At 33.6% G+C, this 25980-nt stretch overlaps 1 protein-coding gene and 1 long non-coding RNA gene across 6 annotated transcripts; both read left to right on the forward strand.

Annotated features, from left to right (window-relative positions):
* Nucleotides 1–143: 143 nt before the first annotated feature.
* Nucleotides 144–8642, forward strand: LOC147396162 (uncharacterized). 3 transcript variants are annotated; one of them, XR_015180685.1, is made up of 9 exons: nucleotides 144–302; nucleotides 435–572; nucleotides 4050–4165; nucleotides 4249–4418; nucleotides 4514–4809; nucleotides 4884–4958; nucleotides 7497–7687; nucleotides 7766–8044; nucleotides 8221–8642. XR_015180685.1 is itself a non-coding variant. In XM_086450984.1 (9 exons), exons 6-8 carry the CDS (start codon nucleotides 4939–4941, stop codon nucleotides 7991–7993), a joined length of 468 nt encoding a protein of 155 aa, XP_086307110.1. In that variant the 5' UTR covers nucleotides 144–302; nucleotides 435–572; nucleotides 4050–4165; nucleotides 4249–4418; nucleotides 4514–4809; nucleotides 4884–4938; the 3' UTR covers nucleotides 7994–8044; nucleotides 8221–8642. The 3 variants fall into 3 exon arrangements, 2 of the variants coding, with proteins under 2 accessions (XP_086307110.1, XP_086307111.1); XM_086450984.1 differs by having other exon boundaries at nucleotides 7468–7687; XM_086450985.1 differs by having other exon boundaries at nucleotides 148–293; nucleotides 7468–7687.
* Nucleotides 8643–11112: 2470 nt separating this feature from the next.
* On the forward strand, nucleotides 11113–16662 carry LOC147396163 (uncharacterized). Of its 3 annotated transcripts, none has more exons than XR_015180888.1 (5): nucleotides 11113–11570; nucleotides 12811–12887; nucleotides 13924–15599; nucleotides 15875–16102; nucleotides 16383–16661. It is a non-coding gene; the product is annotated as an uncharacterized LOC147396163 (long non-coding RNA). The 3 variants fall into 3 exon arrangements; XR_015180889.1 differs by lacking the exon at nucleotides 12811–12887 and having other exon boundaries at nucleotides 11114–11570; nucleotides 13924–14076; nucleotides 15482–15599; nucleotides 16383–16662; XR_015180887.1 differs by lacking the exon at nucleotides 12811–12887 and having other exon boundaries at nucleotides 11114–11570.
* The last annotated feature ends 9318 nt before the right edge of the window (nucleotides 16663–25980 follow it).

The raw sequence follows: 25980 nt of genomic DNA on the forward strand, positions 1-25980 counted from the left end.
GAAAATTATTCATTGAAATTACAGCAGTATTTGTTTTTTCTCAGTTACATCGTTTGGTGTGGTGTTAATAAAATGTGAGTACTACTATTGCCGCACCAACCTTTACCAAATCAAAATTTGGGATCTCTTCTTTGTATCTTCTTTCTCAAAGACAACCAAGAAATCATTTTCGATTTCTTCTCTGTTCTTCTTCCTTTAAAAAAAATCCTAGAGTTTTAACAAATCCCATTTTAGATATCTTCTCGATTTCTTTTCTCACGATTTTGAGTTTCGGACTTACGAAACCAGGCGAGGTTCGCACGGTAGCTCTCTCTCTCTCTCTGAGCATAATGTTTTTTACATCCATTTGAGAATGGTCTGTATCTATTTCTTTAATTTAAGCTAGGTTTTACTTGAATAATTGAGATTTCTTCTTAACTTTTATTTCTTCCCAGATCTCAAAGTTCAATTACGGATTCTGCGATTCCAGTCTTGATTCGAAGGTTCACTCATCGTTGGTTCTACTCATCTCTTGAGGCTCAGTAGATTGAGCTTGTTTGTTTGATCTGATTGAATATCTTCTCGATTTCTTGGTATGATTTTAACGATCCTCACTGATTTTTTTTAGTTTTTGGAATGAAATTCACTTATCTCCTTTAAGGAAATTTTATTACTCATCTGTGAAATTTGTTGTTGATTTGAAATTATGCATTTTTTTTCGTTGATTTTGTTCTCTCATGGAGAATTCAAGTTCCTGCGAGTCTGGTTCGAGTGAGAAGTTTTTTGATTCTCTCATTTAAGCGAATGATTTATTTTTATTTTTTATTTTTTATTTTCTTCTATTCATGTATGGTGCTACATGAAACTTTTCCATTCATCAATTAGTATAGAAAGTTATATACGATAAAACTCTGAAATTTGATAGAAAAATATACAATATAATAATGTTTCACCATAGGTCTAGAATAATATTTCTAGTTAGATGTCTTAGAAAGTTTGGGAAAATATAATTAATGATAATTTATGCTTTCTGAAAAATCCTCTCCAACTGTGTATAAAGGGGAGAAGTTACTATTTGTGATCATCATCTTTGGTTGATCATTACACGAGCCCTATTAGTGTTTGGATGTCCTCCAAATTGCTTATAAATTTTACACACCTCCCACAATTTCCCTTAATGCTATGTTTGGATTGAGAGAAATTTAGCGAAAAGAAGAGAAAATAAATGTGTTTCTCTCCATTTCTCTATAAATCTCTATAAATCTCTAATTCATGTGCTCTTGAAAGTTGAGATGGCTCTTTCTATAATAATAATTTGTGTAGGTTTCCTTTGTAAGATAAAGAGTTGATGTCTCTTTATAAGGGTCCCCTTTTAGAGACTCAACCAAACTTCTAGTGTTCTAAAACAGTGCTCTTGACAGGTTACACTTGTTGTGTGGAAACCGAGTTTGATGAGGCAACTCGTCTCTGTTGGAAAAGTAACATTCGAGCTGTATAGAATAATGTGCCCTTATGGCACAAAAAGCTTTGGTAGTCACACCCCATTAAAGAACCTTGTCACATGCACTTTTGGACCCATAAATTCAATGAGTAATTTTGTAGATCTGTCTTCTTGGATGTCCACATACACATTATCTTGATTGGTAATTTTTAGGGCAGATTTTAGATTTTCATGGCTGATAGTTCGTGAGGAGACTTTCTTGGTTGATATGGACATAGTTGCAACTTACTTGATCTCCCATTGTCATCTTTTGGGACCAATGCGGTACCTATTAAACGCATTAAATCAGATTCATGGAGTTTATGGGTGGAGTCATTCACATTATTGAACCATGTTATCAATTATTTTATTTTACTAGTAGGTTGCATGTGGGAATGCACATGTATGACATAAATTATTCTTTTCTTTTCTTTCCTTTTTGATAACATGGTGTCATTAGTCTTCCCAGGTTTCACCTTCAGTTTAAAATGCGTAGCCTCGAACTAAATATTAGCCAGAAATTTCTCATGAATGAGACCTACACTTGATGAGATCTAATCCCTGCTTGTAAACAACATATAAGATAGAAAATCCTAAAGTAGACCATCCTTAGGGTTCACCAAATGCAAAGTGAGAGAATATTAGTGTTTGGATGTCCTCCAAATTACTTATAAATTTTACACACCTCTCACAATTTCCCTTAATGCTGTGTTTGGATTGAGAGAAATTTAAAAGCAAAGTTATTTTTTATTTTTTGGGTGGGGGTAATCCTAGAAGAATAATGTCAAGAGAAAAAAAAACATTTATATTAGGTACGATTTGATTCATTAACAACTTTAAAGAGATCAACCTAAAAACTCAATCCAAATCCAAAAATATCTATTAGATTTGATTGAATTTTGGATGAGATATGATGCATTAACATCCTTAGTGATCTCTTGTTTCTAGTTGCATTCATCTATGTCAATAAAAAAGTAATTTATATCAAGTATTATTTAAGGAAAAGAAGATGGGATTAGATATTGTGGTCTCCCATATCCTTGGTGTTTCCATCAGCCAATAAAAAATTAGTTATTCACTGTCACGAATTGACTTTTCTAATAAGTAAAAATCTTTCTCAGCAGTCCATTTCACTATTGTACTTTGTATTGTGGATACATATACCCATCATCCTCATCGATGCCCTGCCCCTGAGAAGTGTATTCAACATGAGAAAATTTTAAATTTAATAAATATATTCACATCAAATTGGTTCTAACCATTAGAGTATTAGTTATGTTACAATTTATTAAGATGTATCAATATGTATAAAATAATGTAGATAGGTTAGTCATGTTGTATTTTATTAAGGTGATCAAATACACTGTATCAAGTTGATGTATTTATGTACCTGATTGGCTGATCTGTAACTATATTCCTTATTTAAATGAATCTCGCCGGAGATCAATTTAATTCAGGTTATTCAAATAATTTGAATTGCTCTTTTGATTATTTTGATTTTGATTTATAAGAAATTTCACATGGTATCAAAGTCATGGTCGGCTCTAATTGAAATATCAGAGCTGCCCATGCTCCTGACTTGGTTGTAATCTATGTTGTTGCAATCCTGTTGCATGATGTCTCATGAGCATTTTATCAAATTCATGTTCAAACTCATCTTTCCAAATATCCTCACATTAGTGTAAACAACTATGATTTACAAGTCTCATACCTTCATTTCGATAAATGTCCAAAGTCTACATCGTGACTGATAGACACTCCTCAGCAAGATATTTAGATAGATCACACACCATTTTTCACTCTGATATTTCCTTTACTGTCCATCATTAGCCACTCTGATCATCATAAATGTCCAAAGGCTGCCAATGTCTATTTGAAATTTAATTTTTTTGACTTTGACCATCAACGTGGAAGTTGTGGTCCCCCGATTGTCCACGTCTGTCTCGTACCTCTTCATGACACTTGGCATTCAACAGATTTGTAAGTGGAACTGTCAATGGATCGGATCAAACCCAATATATGATCCGTTTCGATCTGATATCTATGGGTCCAAATTAAGGACCTGGGTTCTGCTAAATTTGATTTGATAACTTATTGGATCGATCTTGGATCAACCATCTCATAATTCAATAGGGCACTGATTTGATATTATGTTGACAATATACAAAAGATACATATACTTTTATTAAATTTATTCAAGTTGAATAAAGATCAATCCAAAATTATTGAGTTTCAAAATCAGAATAAATCAAATCCAGAAAAAATACATCTTTTTCTATAAGCAAGCAAGTTTGTGATTAGAAATCAGTAAATGAGGTTAATTTTGAATTCAAGTCATGGTATCAACACCCATAGCCTCTAACCAATTTAGCAAACTAGCACCTTTAACTTGGAACAATACACATCATAATTGATCGGGTCAAAACTAATTGGTAGATCCAATGGGATTTGAGCCTAGTAAAATTCTTAAACTGATTCGCTGGACCAATTCATTGTAGAGACTGCATTTTTAAGCGATATATGATTCATGTATTATTATCATTGCCTTTATTTAAATTACTTGACTTGAAAATACTATTTGTGATTCCAGCACTATGTCATTTGGCCGATCATCATCCGCTCCTAACACAGCATCGGCATAGGCATCGGCATCGGCATCGGTATCAGCATCCGCATCTGCACCCGCATCTACATCTACGATTGAGAGTATGTATAAATGGTGAATAGATTGTATTCATTTATTCAATATTTGTTATCACGTTTTTGTTAATTCTTTTCATTTTTCATAGGTGGGCTTATCCAAGTTCAGTTCAATCTAAATGGGCAACCAATCGGTCCTAACTCATCTAGATTATACACTACTATCGGGCGGGTAGCAAAGACACATGTGCCACTTATATATGATAGGTGGACTAATGTGCCTACTAAGCTCAAGGAACAAATTTGGGAGTCTATCAGTGTGAGTGCATGTGTATTAAATGATTTATTTTTACTTGTAAATTGTAACTATGACTTATTACAAATATAACACATCTTATTTAATTTTCTTTATAGGGCACCTATCAAATTCAAAAATGGCATAAGGATCGGGTAATCAAAAAAGCAAACTTATGTTGGAAAGAATGGAAAAGTAATCTCCGTCGGAACGTATATGATAAATATCCAACGGATGCAGAAAGGAAAAAACATGTACCTCATTACGTGAGAAAAGAAGATTAGGAGAGGTTTGTCGACTTCAACTCGACACCTGAGGGCCAAGCTTTGTGGGCGACTGGGAAGCGTGTTAGACAAGAAAATAAAAACACTCATACCTCTGGTAGAAAGGGACAAGCCCGGCTTACTGATGATTGGTAAGTTTAATATCATGTTAGGAATGAAATACGTATATATTGTTCATTTACATATTTGATTGTTTCATTTATAGAGTAAAGAAGATCCTCATAAGGAGATTACCAGGACAGATATATACATTGCCAGCCATGTCAAAAGCCAACAAACGGTGAGAATAATTTATTTATTTATTTTCGTGATTTTCGTGAACAACTCTTTGTTCTAGTGTTTAACTGATCTGTTATATATATATATATATATATATATATATATATATATATCTATATATATATATATATATATATATATATATATATATAGGGAAATGTTCAGCACCCTAAGTTTTACCACACACTTTAACAAACGTTTTTTGTCCTACATGGGTTAGAAGTTTTAGAATGAGCTGATTTTTGGTGAGGATGATCTCTATGATTAAAAGATCATCCTCCCCAAAAATCAGCCCATTCTGAAATGTTTAGCCCCATGTTTACACGTTGAAAAATCGTGGACCGTCCATTATTTGTAAACAATTTTTGATGGGGTTAGAAGTTTTGGAATGAGCTGATTTTTGGTGAGGATGATCTCCTCACGATAGAGATCATCCTCACCAAAAATCAGCTCATTCCAAAACTTCTAACCCATGTAGGACAAAACACGTTTGTTAAAGTGTGTGGTAAAGCTTAGGGTGCTGAACGGGACCCATATATATATATATATATATATATATATATATATATATATATATATATATATATTGAATTCATCTTGTAATCTGAATGTGAACACCTCTTGTTCTAGTGTTTAACTGATTTGTTATATATATATATATTTTGAATTCATCTTGTAATCTGAATGTGAACACCTCTTATTCTAGTGTTTGACTGAAATCAAACCACCATTTCAAGCTTACAACAGCTGTTGGAGTGGTAACAACCTTAGCACACTTCATTATATTGATGGTGGCTTTGAATCAATATTTGGTTTTCTTTAGTTTAATACAAGATTTCATGAAAACTTGTAGATATTTAGGAATGATGGGAGTGGTTTCTGTTTTAATAAAGGATGATTTCAGTTTGACGTAATTTTTGTTTTAAATTTGGTAATATTAAAGAGGTTATGGGCTGTTGCTATTTTTCCATTTTAAATACATTGAATCAACTAACTTTGTTTCTATATCTGTTTTGAACACATTGAACAAGTTGAAACTTGTTTTTATTTCTGTTTTAAAACTCATTGAACCAGCTGAAAATTGCTTTTATTTTTGTTTTGAACAAATTGAACCAACTGAACTTACATATCTTTGAATGATACATTTCTGAGACACAAACACATTGGATCAATTAAACTTGAAATGGTGGTTTGACTGATCTGTTATATATATATATATAGGGTCCCGTTCGCCACCCTTAGTTTTACCACACACTTTAACAAACGCGTTTTGTCTTACATGGGTTAGAAGTTTCGGAATGAGCTGATTTTGGTGAGGATGATCTCTATGGTGAGGAGATCATCCTCACCAAAAATCAGCTCATTCCAAAACTTCTAACCCCATCAAAATTGATTTACAAAAAATGGACGGTCCACGATTTTTCAACGTGTAAACATGTGGCTAAACATTTCGGAATGGGCTGATTTTTGGGGAGGATGATCTTCTAATCATAGAGATCATCCTCACCAAAAATCAGCTCATTCCAAAACTTCTAACCCATGTAGGACAAAAAACGTTTGTTAAAGTGTGTGGTAAAACTTAGGGTGCTGAACATTTCCCATATATATATATATATATATATATATATATATATATATATATATATTTATTTTTATTATTTCATCAGTCAATGCATCTTTCGTTCTTTTTGAAATTGACGCCAAGACTTGACTTGACTTCAATTACTATTAAAGTTGTAGTGTAGCCTCTCCTGCTAAAAAGTCCAAAAAATTGACTACTGCAGAATAATGGTTCATGTGGCTGGCTACAATCTTCCTTAGGATTTTCATTGAACAATCTCCCATTATTTATTTCTTTGCATTTCCGCTATTTTCATTGACAAAGTTACCCCTATTATTGTACAGGGAACAAATGGGTGTCATTGTGCTTATTTTTTTTACTCAATTTCTCTGAATTTAGGACCTCATATTTAAGTTGTACAGAATTGAAAAGTATGGTGGAGGTTTTCCCCATTAATGTCTTGTTATGATAAGTATGGGATTATGGGATAAAGCATGATGATGATGATGATGAAATTTATTGTTATGATACACTTCAGCATTATTATTATTATAGTTGATTGGCAGAATTGGCTTGATTTACTGTTTTCTACAGAAACCAAAACTAATCTAGGGGTATGCCCCCCTAACACATTGTACACTATTTCTCTTTAGTGGAGCTATGGATAGCATTAATTAGGAATTTTATTTGTAGTTATGCTTCCATGTATTTCTCAATTGTATCTGTCTGTATCATTTTCCTTTTAAGGATCTATATTGGCATCTTGTGCTCAATTGATATTGAGCTAACATGGCAGTGTTCCTAGAACAATAGATTTTTTAGCTTTAGAAGACACTGTCACGTCAGCACAATATTGAGTGTAGTGTCGTGGAGCATAATCAGTTCAGCATTTTCCTTGTCATGTGCATAATGTGAGTTCATACATAGGTTTTATTTTATGTCTTGATAGTCGGGGTCGTGTTCGGAGAATGGGTTCAGGTGTTTCCAAGACTTCCGTGAGTGCTTCAATTCCTTACAAGCAAGCCTTGGCGTATGAGACGACAATCCTTCATAATAGAGTGGATAAGTTGACGGAAGCGATGCAAAAGATGAATGAGACTTTACAACAATCAAATTTTTCTACTAGGACACCAATGCGGTCTTCCACCAATCTCGGTAGTTTTTCACAGGTATAATATTGGCATTTTATTTTTGATAAATGAGTGAACTTCTATTGTTGCAATGATATTGTCTACATGATTTTATAGGTAAGGCCTGATTCTCCACATCATGAGTCACATTCTAATCCACCAAGCATACAGACAGGTCCTTGTAAGGTTAATCGCTTACAACGACCACATGATTGTGTTGCCGAAGGAAGAGTAATAGGTGCATCTAATGCAGATTCAGATAGTTACGATATTCTTATAGATGAAGTCCTTGATGGGAATGTGATTCGACAGAGTGGAGAAGGAACATTCGCTGATTTGACATGAGGTGATATTATTGATTGGCCCAAATTTCGAATAAAGTTTTATTGAACAGAGGTACTTTTCTTGCTTTATATGGTAGATAGACACTAAACATAAAAAATTATATGATAGAGGTACTTTTATTTTGTAATTTGGTATATTCATCTTTCTTCCATAATTACTTGGATTGCTTTAGGTAGTCGGTGTCACTACTATATATCTGACAATGTTTTTTAATTTTTCAACCACAGATTTCGGCAATTTGTCGCAAGTAGGAATGTATGTTATCCTTAAGAATCGCTACGTCATTATTCCAAGGACCGAGAAAGACAGACGTTGGTTTTGATTTCTACAAGTCAAGTGAAGTGAAGTTGGTAGAAATTTTTTGAAAAACTACTTTAAACATTGGGAAAATGGGGCATCTTGGACTATGATTGCACTTGTAAAATTTGAAGGAAAATGGTTTCTATTTGAAAAATGTAAATTTTTATTTTTTTGGAGTATTTATTTATTTTGTTAGATTTCAATTTTCTGTTCAATGAAAATTGTCATGTTCTTTTCAGGCGAAAAATATTAAAAATGCCAAACAATAGTGGTTAAATTTGGGGGGAAAAAAAAGTGTCAAAAAACGACGGCTTTAAGCCGTCGTTTATATGTATTAATTAAATTTAAATTCGACTAAAAAATGACGGGTTTCGACCGTCGTTTTATTTTAACAGACCATGTATGTCGTTTTTTATGACACTTTGTTGACACGTGCCAACCGTCGTTCAGTAAAAACGACATTGTTATTTACAACTGCTCTTGCGACGGCGGGGACCGTCATTTTTCTTTAAAAACGACGGCTTTGGCCCGTCGTTTTTTGTAAAATATGACGTAGTGGCTATGGATCTTCCACATAACTCCAAAATCAAAAAATTAAATTTAACAGTGAAAAATAACTTTTTTTGAAATTATTTTTTCAAAATTCATAGAATTTCATCCTCTATGTACAACCCTGAAGCACCGGATCATGCTTTTGGATGCCAAGAAGTGAGCCCATGGACGCCTAGTAAGGGTGAAATCCTTACTAACTTAGTAAGACCAGGGGTACTTTTTTCTTTATGCAAAAAAGTTTTTAAATAAATAATTTTTATTTTATTTATTTTCTAATGATGAAAGACAAGGGATTTTATTATCATTCCAATTAACATCTTCTTTCATCACATAATCATAATTGTGTTCAATGTTCTTGTCATCGAGAACATGCATTTGGTGCTTTTAGAGGTGATTAATTTCTGTAAAACTATAATGATCATTGATCAAGATGATGTAAGAGTTTTAAGTATAATGCAATGTAACAAGGTGGATTGTGATACATCTAATTATATTTTAAGATTAGATAATATAATTATAGATTATGATAAGATTTAATTATATTAATGGTTTGAATGATCATTATGATTGTTAAGTTTCTATGTTGACTCACGTTTGGTGTGGCCCATACAGCCTACACGATTTTTAAGTATTTTGATTTAATTGGATTCTAAATTAAAAAATGTCAATAATTAAGGAAACAATTTTCATTGGAAATTGGAAAGATTACTCATTAGATTTTATTATGAAATCTTGTTGGAAAGGAATTCTAATAAAAGAGGAACTCTAGGTGCACTACTCACATTTATATAAGAAAGGATTGGCACCCCAATAAAAGGCACGACCAACATGTTGAAGGGATCTATTTCTAGCAATTGATTTTCACCATCAATCAAAGCATGCCCTAGCCGATCTTGCAAGTAGATAGGGAGGAGAAGGTGAGTCTATTAATCATGGAACACAGATCAAGAAGGAACTTGTGAAATTAAAGGAAAACGATTCACTCCACCAGATTCGACATCAAATCAGGTTTTGATCTTATGGATCAACAAGGTCAACACCCTAAAATTTTGATCAGATCCTAACGTGATAGGCTCTTGAGATATAATTGATTTTGAATGATTGAAATGATTATTCTTAAATAATATAAACTTAACATGTGGTATCAAAGCGTAGGTTATAAAATCTATATATCTGAGAACTATTTTCACAATATTACTTGGTCGTGTTCTTTAAAATAAGATACTTATTAGTTTTCAAAACCTATAACGATTCATATTCGATTTTCTTAAACCCATAAAAGGTTCATGTTCAATTTTTTCAAAACCCATCAAGATTTTGATAAGTGAGTTAAAAGGTATGGGCAAAACAGTATGATGTGGTAGATTCATAACTAGATTTTATCAATCCAAAACTATTAAATCTCTTGAACTATGCTTTGACTTTGACTTTGATATTGAACTTTGACTTTGGACTTTAGTATTTGACTTTGATAGTTTTTTCACTCTTTGATTCTTTAATTTCCATCTGTTTTATCAATAAGAATTGGACATATAATTAAATCCTCAAAATTCATGAAAATACATGTAATTTAGTTAGTAAAATATAATTTATGATGAATTAACTATTATACATGATTTTATGAAGAAATCATAACTTTAGGTTAGAAAATATGGTTAAGTGCTCTATAAAATAATACGAAAATATACACTTTTAGGCACTTAACAATTATCTAGGATAAATTGAGTGAGCTTTTACCTTCCTTCCACATAGAATATTAGAAAAAATTGGGTTTGATGAACTTTGACTTGTTCATTTGATTGGTTGATTAAAAGAAAAATAGTACTATGTTGAATAAATCTTGAACAACAACCATTGAATTAGACTAAGTACCTGAAAAAAGGCTACCCTGTTTTTCTTAAAAAGTGGGAAAAATAAGGAGAATAGAAAAAATAAAAAGTGCAAGAAAAGAAAAAGATACTTCAAAACGAGAATAAAAAAAAAAAAAAAAAAAGATTAAAAAGAATAAAAAAATAAAAGAATTTAGTTTCAATAGGGTGAAAGTGTCAAGTGCAAAAATGTGATTACATTAGAATATCATAAATAAAAATCCTTAGAAGTATTAAAGTGAACGTTCACACTTTTCACACTATCTCAAAAAAGTTAAAATTCGCTACTATTAGAGTATTAAATTCGGCAGCCCAAATCTCACGTTTATTTTCGCTGGCCCAATAACCGTAAGAAAAAAACTCGACAGCCCAAGCCCACGAACTACCGAAATTATTTTCAAACAAAAAATAAAAGAAATAAAACCTTACACCATCTTTAACGATTTTTCTTCTTAGCCAGCTCAGTGAAAACGAAATCAGATCCAACTGCCAAGTCCATTCTTCCTTCTCTACCGATTTTCCTCATCTCAGTGGAAACGAAACCTGATTGAACTGCAAAGTCAGTTCTTCCATCGTCATTGATTTTCCTTCTCAGCCATCTGTACCAATTTTTGAGTTCGAAAAAGTTTCTTCCATTTCAATCAACTTCTCAAAAATCCCTCTTGATTTGGTTCGATCAAACTAGACACTCGAGACGATCTCTCAATCTCCCATTTCGGATCGATAACTCACTTCGTCAATGGATTTGTAATCTCTCAGAGCTTAAATCGAAGAAGAAATCAGAGCCCAAGTCGAAAACCATAAGAACAAAAGTTCACTTATCAGTGCCACCGATCAAACCACTCCAAATCTCATCTGTAAGTCTATCTCTCTCAAAAACCATAAAAAAAAACCCCTAAAAAACCACTCTAGATCTCTCTGTATGGTTTGTGTTATTGCCAGCCCTCTTGTAGCATCTTTAATTATGTCTGTACGTTATATTTGATGAATGATGGTTAAGCATCTAAGATCAATAGAGGTGATTACATCAATTTCAATGGATATCTGCTTTGATAGCTCTATTCTTGCATTTATATGATAAATTTGTTGTTGATATCTTCTTCTTTTTTTTCCTTATAGAATTTAAAAAAACAAAACAATAAGATAAAATCTATCAAAAAATTTAATGGATTTTGTTTTTTGGCTTTAGTGTCTGTTGTCTCTAATTCTATAATTCGAAAAAAAAAATGTCTTAATTCATAAGGCCTAAGATGCTGATGATGATGTTTTCTTGCCATTGGTACTGTATATAAGCGACAGCTGTTACCTTGGTTCTTAAAGTGGAAATGCCCTCAATTTTTGATGACTATATAGACCAATATCTTGCTGCAATGTTCTTTACAAATGCATCTCCAAGCTCCTAGCCAACAAAATGAACAAGGTGGTTCACAAATTGGTTAATAGCAACCAACTGCTGCCTTCACCAAAGGGTGTAAGAATCATAGACAACATCTTGCTTTGGAACTCCTAGATGTGCCATTAAAGTCGACCTCAGAAAATTTTTTGATAATGTCTCTTGCGAAGCCATTTGAAGTTTGTTTGAAATCCATGGGGTTCCCTCTAGTTTTTGTCAGCTGGGTCATGCTTTGTAACTCTTCCCCTATGTATGTTTTCTATCGTTATTAATGGCAGCCTCAATGGTTACTTTGAGGGGAAAAGGGGCCTTTAGGCAAGGAGTCCCTATCTATCTCCCTTTACCTTTTTGTTTAATAAGTTAAAGTTGGGGTACCAATAGCAGCTCTATAAATTTTTCTGTGTGAAATTGCTATAGGAGGAAAACGCATTTGGTTCAGATTATTAGATTCTGATTCCAGACATTTTTTTATTATCAGAATTTCGTTGGACTAACCATATTTCTGTAGTTATATAGAAAACAGATTTTAAAAACATAATAAACGGGTTCCTTCACATTTCTGATTTTAGCGGATTTGTGTTTCATGATCAATTCATCGGGATTCTTAAAGTTGTTTCTCACGAAAGATACATCAAGTTTGAAATTGGGTTTTATAGCTAATTCTGTTTTTTTTTTTTTTTTGTGTGTGTGTTTGCATTTTACAGCTGAAGAGTAAAGTTTATGATCTTCTGGTTTCTCAGTTGACCAAGATCAAAAACCAAAATATCATTGAAAGCTAGAGGTACTTAAGGGTTTCCTTATTTCAAATTTTCTCTTTCTGATCACCGTATCCAATCTTTTATAATTTGGGCTTCTTCTCTGGATTTAACAATTCTATAGTATAAAATTGCTTTACATGCCCCCCATAGATCAACTTGAATGTCCTTGATTTTGAATCATGAGGAACCTCAGTTCAATCATTTTTGTTATGATTGTTCTAATTCTTGTTCAATAAAGAAAATAGAATTTTTGGTGCAATGCTGACCTCTTTATTGAAAGCTATCTTTTGTGAGACTATCCTTTGTAAATGATGATGGCAATCTGCTAACACTCTATAATGTTTAAAAAAAAATTGACCACGTTCTATGTTTATTTGAACATATTAATAAATACAATTCAAGAAAGAAAAGAAAAGTGAAAATAGTAGGAGAGAGAGAGAGGGAGAAATGTAAAATAAACATTGGTTTGATTATGTTTTTTTTTGGTTGAGTAAATAAGAATCACATGGAAATGAAAATACCAATTGATGGTAACAATTCTGTTGAGTTAGGTTTGAGAGAAAACTTGATTGTGTGTATGTGTGTGCGTGTGCTCTTGCCATTGGTACTGCATCATAAGCAAGATTTTTTTATCATTAGCGCTTTTATAACAAGATTAACTTCTTTTCCAATCTGGTCTTGGCCAGAAGAGAAACTCAGTTTGTTCAAAAGAAAGAAAAGGTGAAGTCCAATCATTATTTTTAAAATCCATTAAGAAAACTCTTAAAACTCTAAAAAGGTGGTAATCTTGGAGGGGTTTTATTCTTTGTATTGTATGAGGGTATTGATATACATCTATCTATGAATGGCTAAAAGACCCAATATGGTTTATTGCATATTAACCAAAGATTTGTCTTACGCTACATTGAGCTGTCAAACTTCTTATCCCTGAAGAGTGAAGACAATCCTAACCTGAATTTGTACTCTAATATGTTGTGTAATTTCTTCTTTGGTGCTCATCACCATCATAATAGTCTCTATCCCTTAAATTTGGTGCTAATTTTTTTTTCCTTCTTGCAGACTTAAAATCTTTGTTCCGATCACATTCCTTGCTTTTGCAATCTTGGTACATGTGAATTGGACTAATGACACACTTGAGCGATCTAAATCTAGCTTGACTTACAGTGAAATAGATAAACTTTCTATTTCAAATATTCCCGAGGGATCACAAAGGTGCGTAACCATTTTCTGTTGGTAAGATGTTGTTTATTTTCAAAATATCATTGGCTAAGATGATGGATACAGCACAGTGCATTTCTTCGATCCCAAAATCCAGGATATGAATGCAGATACAATTCTTTTAAACACTATTATTTGATTCTCTTATTTCTATAAATAGTGATAAAACAATTATAAAATAGTAAATAAGAAAATTGTTAGGTAGAGGATCGAGGTAAACAGTTACAATTCTTTTAAAATATTTTAGGAGATTTTTTTAGGAGGGGTCTTCTCACCACATGAGAGGGGGAAAGAATTTCAATTTTGGGGACTTCTCTCAACTGGGCCTTAGGCTGTTGCCTAAGTTGCCTTATGGTCAAGCCAGCCCTGCCATAAACATTAACCATATATAGTACTAAATAACAGTATAGTGATATAGTCATAGTAATGGAAACTAAATGATAGTTAGGAAACACATGGTGATGTTTATACTTCCATCAAGCTTGTGAGGAGGACAAGGATGGGTGTGTAGTGATATAATGCTTGCACTAATTGACTGGTACTGAATTGCTGATTACTCTTTTTGCTCGATAATGGTTATCAACTAAATGGGTACACTTATCAAAAGAATGAAAAGCAAACAAAAAAAGAACTCAGTGGATAGCGTATTAATAATATCTTTTTAATCAATGAATTAGTAATGTTAGATCAGGTCCTTAATAGAATTCATCAACTTTAGATCATTTACTCTTTATATTGGAGATCATGGACCCTTTCCCATGACTTATAACTATTTCATGTAAATATTTTGCTATTTAAGGAAGCATTTGTATGTTTTGCGGAACATTCAATCATTAGAACCACCCCATTGCACTTGAGTAAATCTTAGTAAGTATTATTGGTTTTTAGTATGCATTATTCCAATAAACCATGCTGGAGTGACCTCAAGATTGTAACTCATATCACTTACCTTGATGTGAAAGTATGTTGGAACCATAGATGATTTTTGTAAAGACAAGTGGTATTCAAGGCCATCTATTATCTGGGTATTTAATATGTTAGGAGACCTCTAGGATTGCCCAAAGTTTTCATCTTTTAGACACTCCCAAGTCGTCCTGACCTGAAAGTACCAAGTATTAATCATCCAACTCTGTGGTCAATATTTGGTTGTATAGTTGACGCAGCGTGATTTTTGGTCCACTTCTAGTATATAGACTCATCCTATTTTTGGATTCTTGTGAATATGGCAGTGTACTATTTTTTGGAAAATCCCGATCTAACTAAAGAATGCAATCTAGACTGCTTGAGCCTAAAATCTTCTACCTTAATTGTTTTATTTCCATTTGGTTACTTTAATAGGAAATGTTCATCGCATACACCTTCGCTTGTTCTAAATTTTTTTTTTTTTGGTTCGTTTGAGTGTTGTTGGTATGTTTCTTGTGGGGCCTTTCGGGGTGCAGCTAGAGCAGAGAATCCTTGCCTATGCTGCCAAAGAACAATGATAAGAGAGCCAGTCTTGTTCTGCAATCCTCCTCCAGGTGTGTTTCAACTTTCAATAGAAAGTTTCTGATATCCTTCCTGCTGGTCTTTCTTGATAAGTTACATAGGCTCTGGGATTGTAAGTGATTGATGTTGTTAGTATTCTGTTTGGGCACCCAAAAGAAAAACCTTAAATCGTTTTTGGCAATGTTTCATAATCATTAAGAATATTGGGATACATGAATCATGAGTGAACTAATTTCTTTTCTGGTGTGCTTATCTTAAGAGTCTGCTCAAATCTTTAGAAATAATGGTTATAAATATTGTTATTCAGAGGACAGGGATTGTAGACGTGGAAGGTGGATTGTCAACCTCGAATGTGGGTGGCCATGGTTATTTCCCTTCAATGTGGAATTCTCAAGAGTTGAATCTTAATGGGGAGAGTACCAAATTGGATATTGAATTCGCAGTTGGATCAAATTCACAGAGTGATTCGAAACTAAATTTATCTCCTCTTGTTGTAGTGCAAGGGAAACGACACTATCAACAATTTCCTCCAATGGTGAGAGAATTGCTCCTTTTCCTTTAATTGTTTTATTTTTCAAAGAGAAATCTAATTGCATACTTGTTGGGCTAGGATCATCTATTTGTTGATTATAGGAGTTAAAATATTTTTTTTGCTAGTTGTCTGTCTAATTTTGTTGCTTTATGTTTTGGCAATGAGACCTCAATGCCTTTTCTCAAGTCCTCGTGGTGTTCTGATCTGGGTACTCATAATTTAATACATCTCACACCTTTTAAATTAGAATCCTTACTAATCACATATTTGATGACACGTGCAGGAGAAATGGGCGAAGAATCTCTATCTCACTTCGGTATGCTAAGGGTCCAAATGCTATCTGTCCATAGTAACCCCTTGATTTCTCTTGCACCATCATGGTTATTGGAAAGACAGTTGATCACAAAGAAGGTTCAGGATGTCGTGGGAACCGTTCAAGGAATTAACTTGATCCGTTTCCGATTGAAAGTAGGATTTTTTTTTTTTTAGACTTCATTATATTGATGTATGTGAACATGATCTTAGGAATTCTTCCAACATGTGAGATTAAAATTTTGACTTAATAACTTTGACTTATATAAGTAATTTTTTTTGCTCAAGTAACTTTGACTTAAACCAGTGTACAACATTCTAAATGATCACAATTGTTCAAGGTTGGGTATCACCTCAAAAGATGGTAAGCCAAGAGACCATTTTGGGTGCAACAGCTGTGAAGAAACCACAGATTCAGAACTTGGAAGGGAGATGAAGATGGGTCGAGAAAAAGTTCCATACTGGTCACGCCAAACAACAGTTGAAAAACAAATGCTTAATATGGTTTCCTCACTTGTTTTTGCACCTGGACGCAAAAGAGATGACGGTCCATTTTTTATTTTCTGAGTGAATCTACAGGGACTGATTCATTGAGTATATATATTTTCAAAACCCATAGGTTTTCATTTTCAATGGAACTGATGATCTCCAAATGAAATTCCATTTTTTGTTGTTTTGGATTACTCTTTAACTCTGATGGAGTCCCAACCCAACTATGAGTTCCAACATGTGATTAAAATTCTTCCAAAAGCATTTGGGTACATAAAAAGAGGTTTGATTGGTCTTTAAATTAAGTCGACAGCCTTATTCTATCCAAAATATAGTAAATTCCCAGATTCGACGGTTCATAATAGTCGAATAATTTTTTTCGATAGCCCTTAACCGTCGAAAATATCCTATTCGATGGCCTATAGCTGTCGAATTTATAAAAATTCTATGATTTTCAACCGTCGAATATTTTTTCGACAAGGCCCAATTCGATGGTCCATTTCGATGGTCAGGACTGTCGAATGGATCCATAATTCGACAGTTTTGGGCCCTCGAGTTTTTGGTATTTTCACATAGTGTCACTACCCTAGATAGGATATTAAGTTTTGAATTAAATCCTAAGTTAATCCAACTATTCTTGGGTAGATTGAAGAGTTTCAAACTCACTCTAGAAAATCAAATTTCTAAAGTTTTTAAGTTAGAATTACTATTTCTTAAAGATCAATTTAAGTCGAAGTTTGGTGACAGTGAAATAAGAGTTGGGACTTTATACCAATATTACATCCAAAAGATCAATAAATCATAATTGTCTTGTGCTTTTCATTATAAGTTTTGATTTTGACCACGTTTCCTTCAAAATTGTTTTAAACTTTGTGGGTATATTCTCTACAAACCCTTATGAGTTAAATTCATCCACTAGGGGTAACCTAGCAATTTAAAGGCTTATTGTATTTTTTAGATGCAGTTAAAATACATGTGAAAGTGGCAATTTATTTTTTAGGGATTTAAAAAATCTAAGTTTGGGAGTGTGATCAAATGTATCAAAACATTGATTTATTTACACATTTCCTAAACATATGTCTCAATTTTTGTCTTTATTTTACTATATTAAGTAAATAATTATGTTAAGCCTCAAAATATCACATTGTATGTTCTACCATGTTATATAGGCAAATTTATATGAAATAAGTACGTTTGTCGGTCGAAAATTTGATTACGCCCGTATTCATTGTGTAAGTCAAAAATCGAAACATTGAAGATGAACCCGAAATCAAGAAATAGATTTTGAATTACAACCAGGACGACCAAGGGGCCAACCTAGTCAAAACCAAGCCCCAAAAGTGTTGACGTCACCACCCTACGATAAGTCATCACCCCACGATGGTGGAATTAAAATGGGTGCCCTAATTTTTTGATATTTTGCTTCGCACATGCTCTTATCCGCAATGCTGATGGTGACTCAAAAAAAGATTATTTTAGAACCTTGGATCTCTATAAATAAGATCTTTATCCAATGTAGAAAGATTATTTGGTCCTTGGGACTTTTTCCTTGCCCCTCTTCTTTTAACCTAAGATTATTAGTCTTTCTCTTGTATTTTTTGTTTCTAGTTTAGGTTTTCTTTATAATTCTGTAAATTGATTAGTAAGAGAGTGTAATTACCTTTATTCAATGAAATAGGATTTATTTCTCTCAATTTATCTTTCTTGTACATTTGCAATGACCTTAGAATGATACTCTCCTCCATTGGAGACTGGAGAAGCTTATAGCAAGTTTATTTTCTGTTGCAATTTAGTTTTTATAATCTTGTTTTTTGCTTTATTGTTCATGAGTTCACTTCAAGGCTTTTCCAACTCATATAAATCAAGGTTATAGTGAACTCTTATACCTTATATGCTAGAGTTGATGAATCATGCTTAGATAAATTCAAGATGTTTCATGTATGTTTAGATATTTAGTGGTAGGACCTTCACCCATGAGTGAGTGACGGAGGTTTACCTTAGGTTCTTTCAATTTAAACTTTCTTTTGATATTTCTTCCGATCTAAGGAGCTAACAAAAAATCCTTATGATTGAGTTATAAAGAAAATAGGAATTAGATTTGGTAGGATTAAGTTACTTTAGGTGGAACCTCTCCAATGGTGTTTCTCTTCATTTTTTAGTTTACATGTCTATCTATTTATTTATTTTCCAGTAACATTTGATTTTCTTTTGGTGATTCTAAAACTTCAAAATAATTTATAGCCTTTGTTTCATTCAATTTCATACTCATGGCACAATTCTACCTCATTTCCTAGAGTTCAACCCTTATTTGCCTTCCACCAAGTTTTGATATAAATTTTAAATTCTTTCTATACGCATCAGGTACCCTGTGGCCTAGCCTAGGGCTGTCAACGGATAGGTATCTGATTGGATAGTGCTATATCCGAATTTGAATCCGAAAAAAAATAGTAATATACGAATTCGAATTCGAATCCGATCGGATATCACTAACCACTATTCGAATTCGCATCCGAAAGAATTATCGGATATCCGAAAATATTCGATTCGAATTTAAATAATAAAAAAATCTTTGATTTTTTACAGTCAATTTATAGGTAAAATAAGAGTTAAATAAAGTAAAAAATTACCTGAAAAATAAGATTTTTTCTGGTAAAGGAACATCCAATTCATCGCTAATCGTATTAATGCATCCTTTAAAGTTATACCATTGATGACCTTGTTTGGGAAGTGCTTGGTATACTGAAGTGAAAGTATACCATCACAGACGACGAGCTCCCAAACTTTCTTCCCTCCCAAACCTTGTTCCCTCTAATATCTACCATTGGTCTTGAATCTCAGGCTTATGGTTTTTAATTCTAGTTGAATTGAAGCTCAGGCATGCCATGAAAATTATTTACAGAGTATTTGCATAGTTTGAGTTGAGAGAGGGAGAGGGGAAGAAAGGTTATCCACCACATGTCTTGCCTTGTCTCGTCTTACAGAGAGAGAGAGAGAAAAAAAAAAAGAAGAAGAAAAGAGATGTCTCATCTTTATTAGAGAGAAAGAAAAAAAAAGAGATGTCTCGTATTTATTAGAGAGAGAGAGAGAGAAAGAGGGGGGATATATCTTGTCTTTATTTAAGAGAGAGAGAATGTAAGTGAGTTGTCTTGTCTTGTCCTTATGAGTGTGAGAGTGAGAGAGAGTAAGTGAGTTGTCTTTATTATAAAGAGAGAGAGAGAGAGAGAGGGATTGTTTATATATATATATATGGGTCAAGATCAAGGGCCATATGAAAAAACATATGTAAAAACAATGTAACATCAATAAAATTTTAAAATATTAGTTAGAAGTTTCGGATTGAGCTGGTTTTTTGTGAGGATGATCTCTATGATGGGAAGATCATCAAAAAAAAAAAATCAGTCCAATCTAAAACTTCTAACCCCATTAAAAGTGATTTAGACTGTGGACCGTCGATTTTTTACCAATTTTTGTCACTAATTTGTAAATCACTTTTGATGGATTTAGAAGTTTCTGATTGAGCTGATTTTTTGTGAGGATGATCTTCTCATCATAGTGACCATCCTTGCAAAAAATCAGCTCAATCCAAAACCTCTAACCCATATTTTGAAAAACCATTGTTTTTTCATATGTTTTTACATATGGCCCTTGAACCGCCCCATATATACATATAGGGTCCGTTCAGCACCCTAAGTTTTACCACACACTTTAACAAACGTGTTTTGTCTTACATGGGTTAGAAGTTTTGGAATGGGCTGATTTTTGGTGAGGATGATCTCTATGGTGAGGAGATCATCCTCACCAAAAATCAGCTCATTCCAAAACTTCTAACCCCATCAAAAATGGTTTATAAAAAATGGAAGGTCCACGATTTTTCAACGTGTAAACATGGGGCTAAACATTTCGGAATGGGCTGATTTTTGGGGAGGATGATCTTCTAATCATAGAGATCATCCTCACCAAAAATCAGCCCATTCCAAAACTTCTAACCCATGTAGGACAAAAAACGTTTGTTAAAGTGTGTGGTAAAACTTAGGGTGCTGAACATTTCCCTATATATATATATATATATATATATATATATATATATATATAGGGTGGCGTTCGCTGGCTAACTTTTTAGCAAACGGATTGGCAAACTTTTTTAACGGCTCGATAAAACGTAATCTGACGGTTAAGATCTAATCTCACACGAACGCTATAACATTTGCAATTTTACAGCGCCGTCCCTTAACTTATGAAAATTTCGTGCTTCCTCCCTCTCCTCTTTAAACCCGAGAGCTCTCTGGCTTCTGTTTTGTTCTCTCTTCGAAGAGCTCTCTGGCTCTCTCTTCTCACTCTCTCTCTCTCTCTCACTCGCTCTCACTCTCTCTCTCACTCTCACTCTCTCTCTCTCACTCTCGCTGCCTCTCTCTCTCTCTCTCTCTCTCTCTCTCTCTCTTTCTCTCTCTCTCTCTCGCCCTATTCCTCGCTGAAACCCTCGCACGAACGGCTGACTCTCTCGCTCTCTCTCACACTCTCGCCGTCTCTCACTCTCACTCTCGCTGCCTCTCTCATTTACTCTCGCTGCAACTCCATCTCACGAACACGAACGGCTGCAAATCTCTCGCCCTATTTGACAGAACTGTAAGTGTTTTTCAATTTTTTTTTTTTGGAAATTTCTCAAACACTGTATGGAATTATTTGAAATAAGCATCTCTATTGAGAAGATTGTAGTTCTAGTGTTTAAATTAAATCCTTAATTGTTATCCATGTGAAACCCCATTTTAAAATTGTCTAAATGCTTAACTTTGTGGAGAACCATTGATTTTTAATTTTTTTTTAGTTTGTATCAGTTGTTTCATTCATTTTGTAAATTTGTCTAAAATATCTGTAAACAATGTGGTCAGCAAATCAATTTAAAATGTGGTCTTTGATATTTACACAGTTTCATTCATCTTTGATATTTACACAGTTTGTAAAGTTGTTTACAGAAAAATGTGGTCTTATTTTTGAAACTGGAGTCAGCAAATCAATTTAAAATTTCAAATAAAATAGTACTTTTCAGCTTGCTGTAGTCCTAACAAAACCAGAACATAGATATTGCAGCAAAAGAGATGCACATAGATTATTTACCAACAGCACAATAACATACCAGAAGGTTTTAGGGTTTGATGTCTCTATGGCACACTCCAACACTACCATGAATGTAAGCCAACGCTCTACATATCTACCAATTATAAGCACAATATTATAATCACGCAATGAAATGTTTTCAGTAGAAAGATATAAATAGTCGAGAAAATTTAGTGAGCTCCTAGAGCATTACTTGATAAGTATAAAGCTTAACATAGATTAGCGGCATCCGTTGGTTCATCTTGTTGTAATGTTTGATCACACGGTGAGCAGTCTCAGGTACATACTCAAGTACCAAATTAAGATAAAGCTCATCTTTTTCAGTTGTTGAAAAGAAGCAGTGTTTCAGGGACACAACATTCGGGTGGTCTAGAAGACGCATTGTTTGCAGCTCTCAGTTCTTGTATCTCTTGTCTTGAAGAACCTTATTTATTGCAACAGTTTCACCTGTCTCTAAGCATTTGGCCTGGATAACATCAAACAAACAGGGAAAACAAATTAAATGCATTATCCCAACCTTTAATTAATTAAAGTATAGAATCAGACATGGTCCAATTTAAATGCACTATGAGCATACAAATAAATTACTGATTATACAAAGGATGAACTTACCTGGAACACAATTCCAACATACCAAAGGAGACTCATCTTGCTATAGTTGACAGCATTGTGGTCTGAGGATGCTTTTTTATCTTCTTGTTTTCATATTCTATATGTTTTGTTGACCTATGGTTTCAGCAATTGGACTCTCTATCATGTCTTTATGATCCTTTATAAGGTTTTCTCTAATGAGTTCCATGGTCTGGTTGATGTTATATCATTGTTGCTCATCTTATTCATATTACCAGCACCAGATAAAAAGTAACATAATTTTCAATTTGACAGAATATATGGTTCTAAATAGAATTTAATGAAGAAATTGGACTTGTATTGTTTGCAACAAATATCTGGAATTAAGTTAATTGTTATGATGATATCCTCGAAGCTTTCCTTGAATTGTTGTTTAACTTGTTTATTCAGCACATGCTGTACATTCATGCACATCCTTGAAGAGTTTCGTCTTATTAATCGTGCCCTTTGTTGCAGCCGGATGGGCAAATGCCAAGTGATAAGACAGTTGGAGGAGGAGCTGATGCATTCAACACCTTCTTCAGTGAAACTGGTGCTGGTAAACATGTTCCTCATGCTGTTTTTGTAGACCTTGAGCCTACTGTCATCGATGAAGTGAGGACTGGAATATATTGCTAGCTCTTCCACCCTGAACAACTCATCAGTGGCAAAGAAGTTGCTGCCAACAACTTTGCTCGTGGACACTACACCAGTAATTACAATACCAGGATACCAAGAATTCCAATTTTGGTCGCAACAACTTCGGTTATGAACAATATCTTTAAATGAGTTATTTTACTTCAATTAGTGTTTTTGACAATCAAGTTATTCAGAATATTTCACCGTCAACTGGATTCAATTGCAATTGTTTGCAAATATATTTATTAAGAGTTATTCAATCTTAAGCCTCCATTAACTGTCAAGCTCATTTTTCTTTAGGTAATGAGTTCCTCCATCTCTACTCTATTTTTCTTTTAATTGGTTTTTATTAATTGATGAAGGGGAGAAAGTGGGTGCTTTAGATACCATGTGGTTCTGCACCAAAATTTGTATTCCACAATCCAAAAATTGGAATGGCACCTAAATTTGAAAAAATAGCAATGGCTCCTTTTGTAAGTATCAAAAAGCACTTTATTTTCAAAATTAAAAAATATATATATATCCATTTTCTTAGTTCTTAATTATAAGTATAGAAAGGTATATATGTACTCTTATTTTTAGGGGAAGACTATGTTAAATTTAATGTTCTAGTTTTATTTTCTTTGTCAATATGAGGTTGTCTTATTGATTTTGAGGATGGATTCAATGAAGTTACTTAGATTTGATATTGTTTTTGGTTGAAGTTGTTTTACTTCACTTTTACTTAACCACACAAGCATGATTGTGGGTGCCAGGAATTTAACAAAGCATGATTGTGGGCGTCAAAGGAATTTTACACTATGTTCTTTATATTTTTGGAAGTCCAAGACATTCTGATGGATCAAAGTACAGCAGATCCAATCAAAAAAATTTTACCCATTACAGTCAAATGGCATTCTTTATGATTAAAAAAAAAACCAAAATTTACAAAATTTTACGTGCCCCAAACAAGAACACATCTGAGTCATCAGTCACAACACCATCTACAAAATTTGCTAGTTCCATTTATGCACACTGAGCTTCTGCTTTCATAGGTGCAATGATATACGGTAAGCTAAACATTTGCAACAATTCCTAAAATCAGCAAGGGAAGATAACAAATACAATAAGTATATAAGATTAAGTGTTACCAAGCTTTGCAATGTCAATTCAGCTGAGATGAAACTCTTCTATAAACTGAAAAATTGGAATAATAATTCCACTTTTTATCTGCATAGCAACTGTAGCTTCACCAATTTTGAAGTATGGCTCACATTTTTATTTTTTCAAATTGAAAAAGCAATCTCTTTGGTTGGCATATCTGATCAGTTCATTCAGCCCACCCTGTATTCATGTCCCAGAAGCTTGATTGAAGGTGAAGTTTTGGAGTCGATTGGAAAGTAGACCCTCGTCAAGCATGTTCCCATAGAAAGCTAGTGAAGATAATTTCTTTCTTTGAAACCGAAGTTGTTGCAACCAAAATTGGAATTCTTGGTATCCTGGTATTGTAATTACTGGTGTAGTGTCCACGAGCAAAGTTGTTGGCAGCAACTTCTTTGCCACCGATGAGTTGCTCAGGGTGGAAGAGCTAGCAATATATTCCAGTCCTCACTTCATCGATGACAGTAGGCTCAAGGTCTACAAAAACAGCATGAGGAACATGTTTGCCAGCACCAGTTTCACTGAAGAAGGTGTTGAATGCATCAGCTCCTCCTCCAACTGTCTTATCACTTGGCATTTGCCCATCCGGCTGCAACAAAGGGCACGATTAATAAGACGAAACTCTTCAAGGATGTGCATGAATGTACAGCATGTGCTGAATAAATAAGTTCAACAATAATTCAAGGAAAGCTTCGAGGATATCATCATAACAATTAACTTAATTCCAGATATTTGTTGCAAACAATACAAGTCCAATTTCTTCATTAAATTCTATTTAGAACCATATATTCTGTCAAATTGAAAATTATGCTACTTTTTATCTGGTGCTGGTAATATGAATAAGATGAGCAACAATGATATAACATCAGCCAGACCATGGAACTCATTAGAGAAAACCTTAGAAAGGATCATAAAGACATGATAGAGAGTCCAATTGCTGAAACCATAGGTCAACAAAACATATGGAATATGAAAACAAGAAGATAAAAAAGCATCCTCAGACCACAAAGCCACGGCATAAGGTCACCCCCATCATCACCATTAACCAACACTATCCAAACCACCCTTTCACAATGGACCTTCACATGAAGAAAAATCAATGTTCTCTTTAAAACAGAACACCTTTTTAAGGAGAGAATTTTGTCTTCTTTTAGGATTTAAATGACCTCTTCAATCATTTAATGTTTCTACGGATTTGGCTGGAAAAAAAAATGTATGAAGGAGAATTTCATCATTTTCGAAGTATATCTTCTCTTCCACACAGAGTACCTGAAACCAATTTCCTTCTCTCTTAGACACATACTCACACACACCACCTCTACCGCAGCCATCAAACCATAAGCTCCACTGTCTCTCTCCTAAATCCAACCGCACATCTCCTAAATCCTAACCACCTCTTCATGTTAAAATATTGGTTGTTTGTTAGTAAATAAAAATTTGCATAGCTTTTTTCTACCTTGAAACCAGATGTAGTTTCAATGAAGTTCTTAATTTAGATCAATAATATAAGAAAAACCCACATTAGCATTCAGGAAAGTATTGAAAATTCAAAGAGTACCTGTCTTCTTCATCGAGAGGGA

This window comes from Akebia trifoliata, chromosome 8 (genome assembly GCF_017979445.1).
Source record: "Akebia trifoliata isolate Shusen 1 chromosome 8, ASM1797944v1, whole genome shotgun sequence".
Classification (NCBI taxonomy): Eukaryota; Viridiplantae; Streptophyta; class Magnoliopsida; order Ranunculales; family Lardizabalaceae; genus Akebia; species Akebia trifoliata.

Bases quoted from the DNA above. Each gene is read 5' to 3' on its own strand.
- LOC147396162 (XM_086450984.1), top strand. From the start codon at position 4,939: ATGTCAAAAGCCAACAAACG. The intron at 4,959-7,467 runs GTGAGAATAATT...ATGTCTTGATAG, and splicing joins ATGTCAAAAGCCAACAAACG to TCGGGGTCGTGTTCGGAGAA. The intron at 7,688-7,765 runs GTATAATATTGG...ATGATTTTATAG, and splicing joins ATCTCGGTAGTTTTTCACAG to GTAAGGCCTGATTCTCCACA.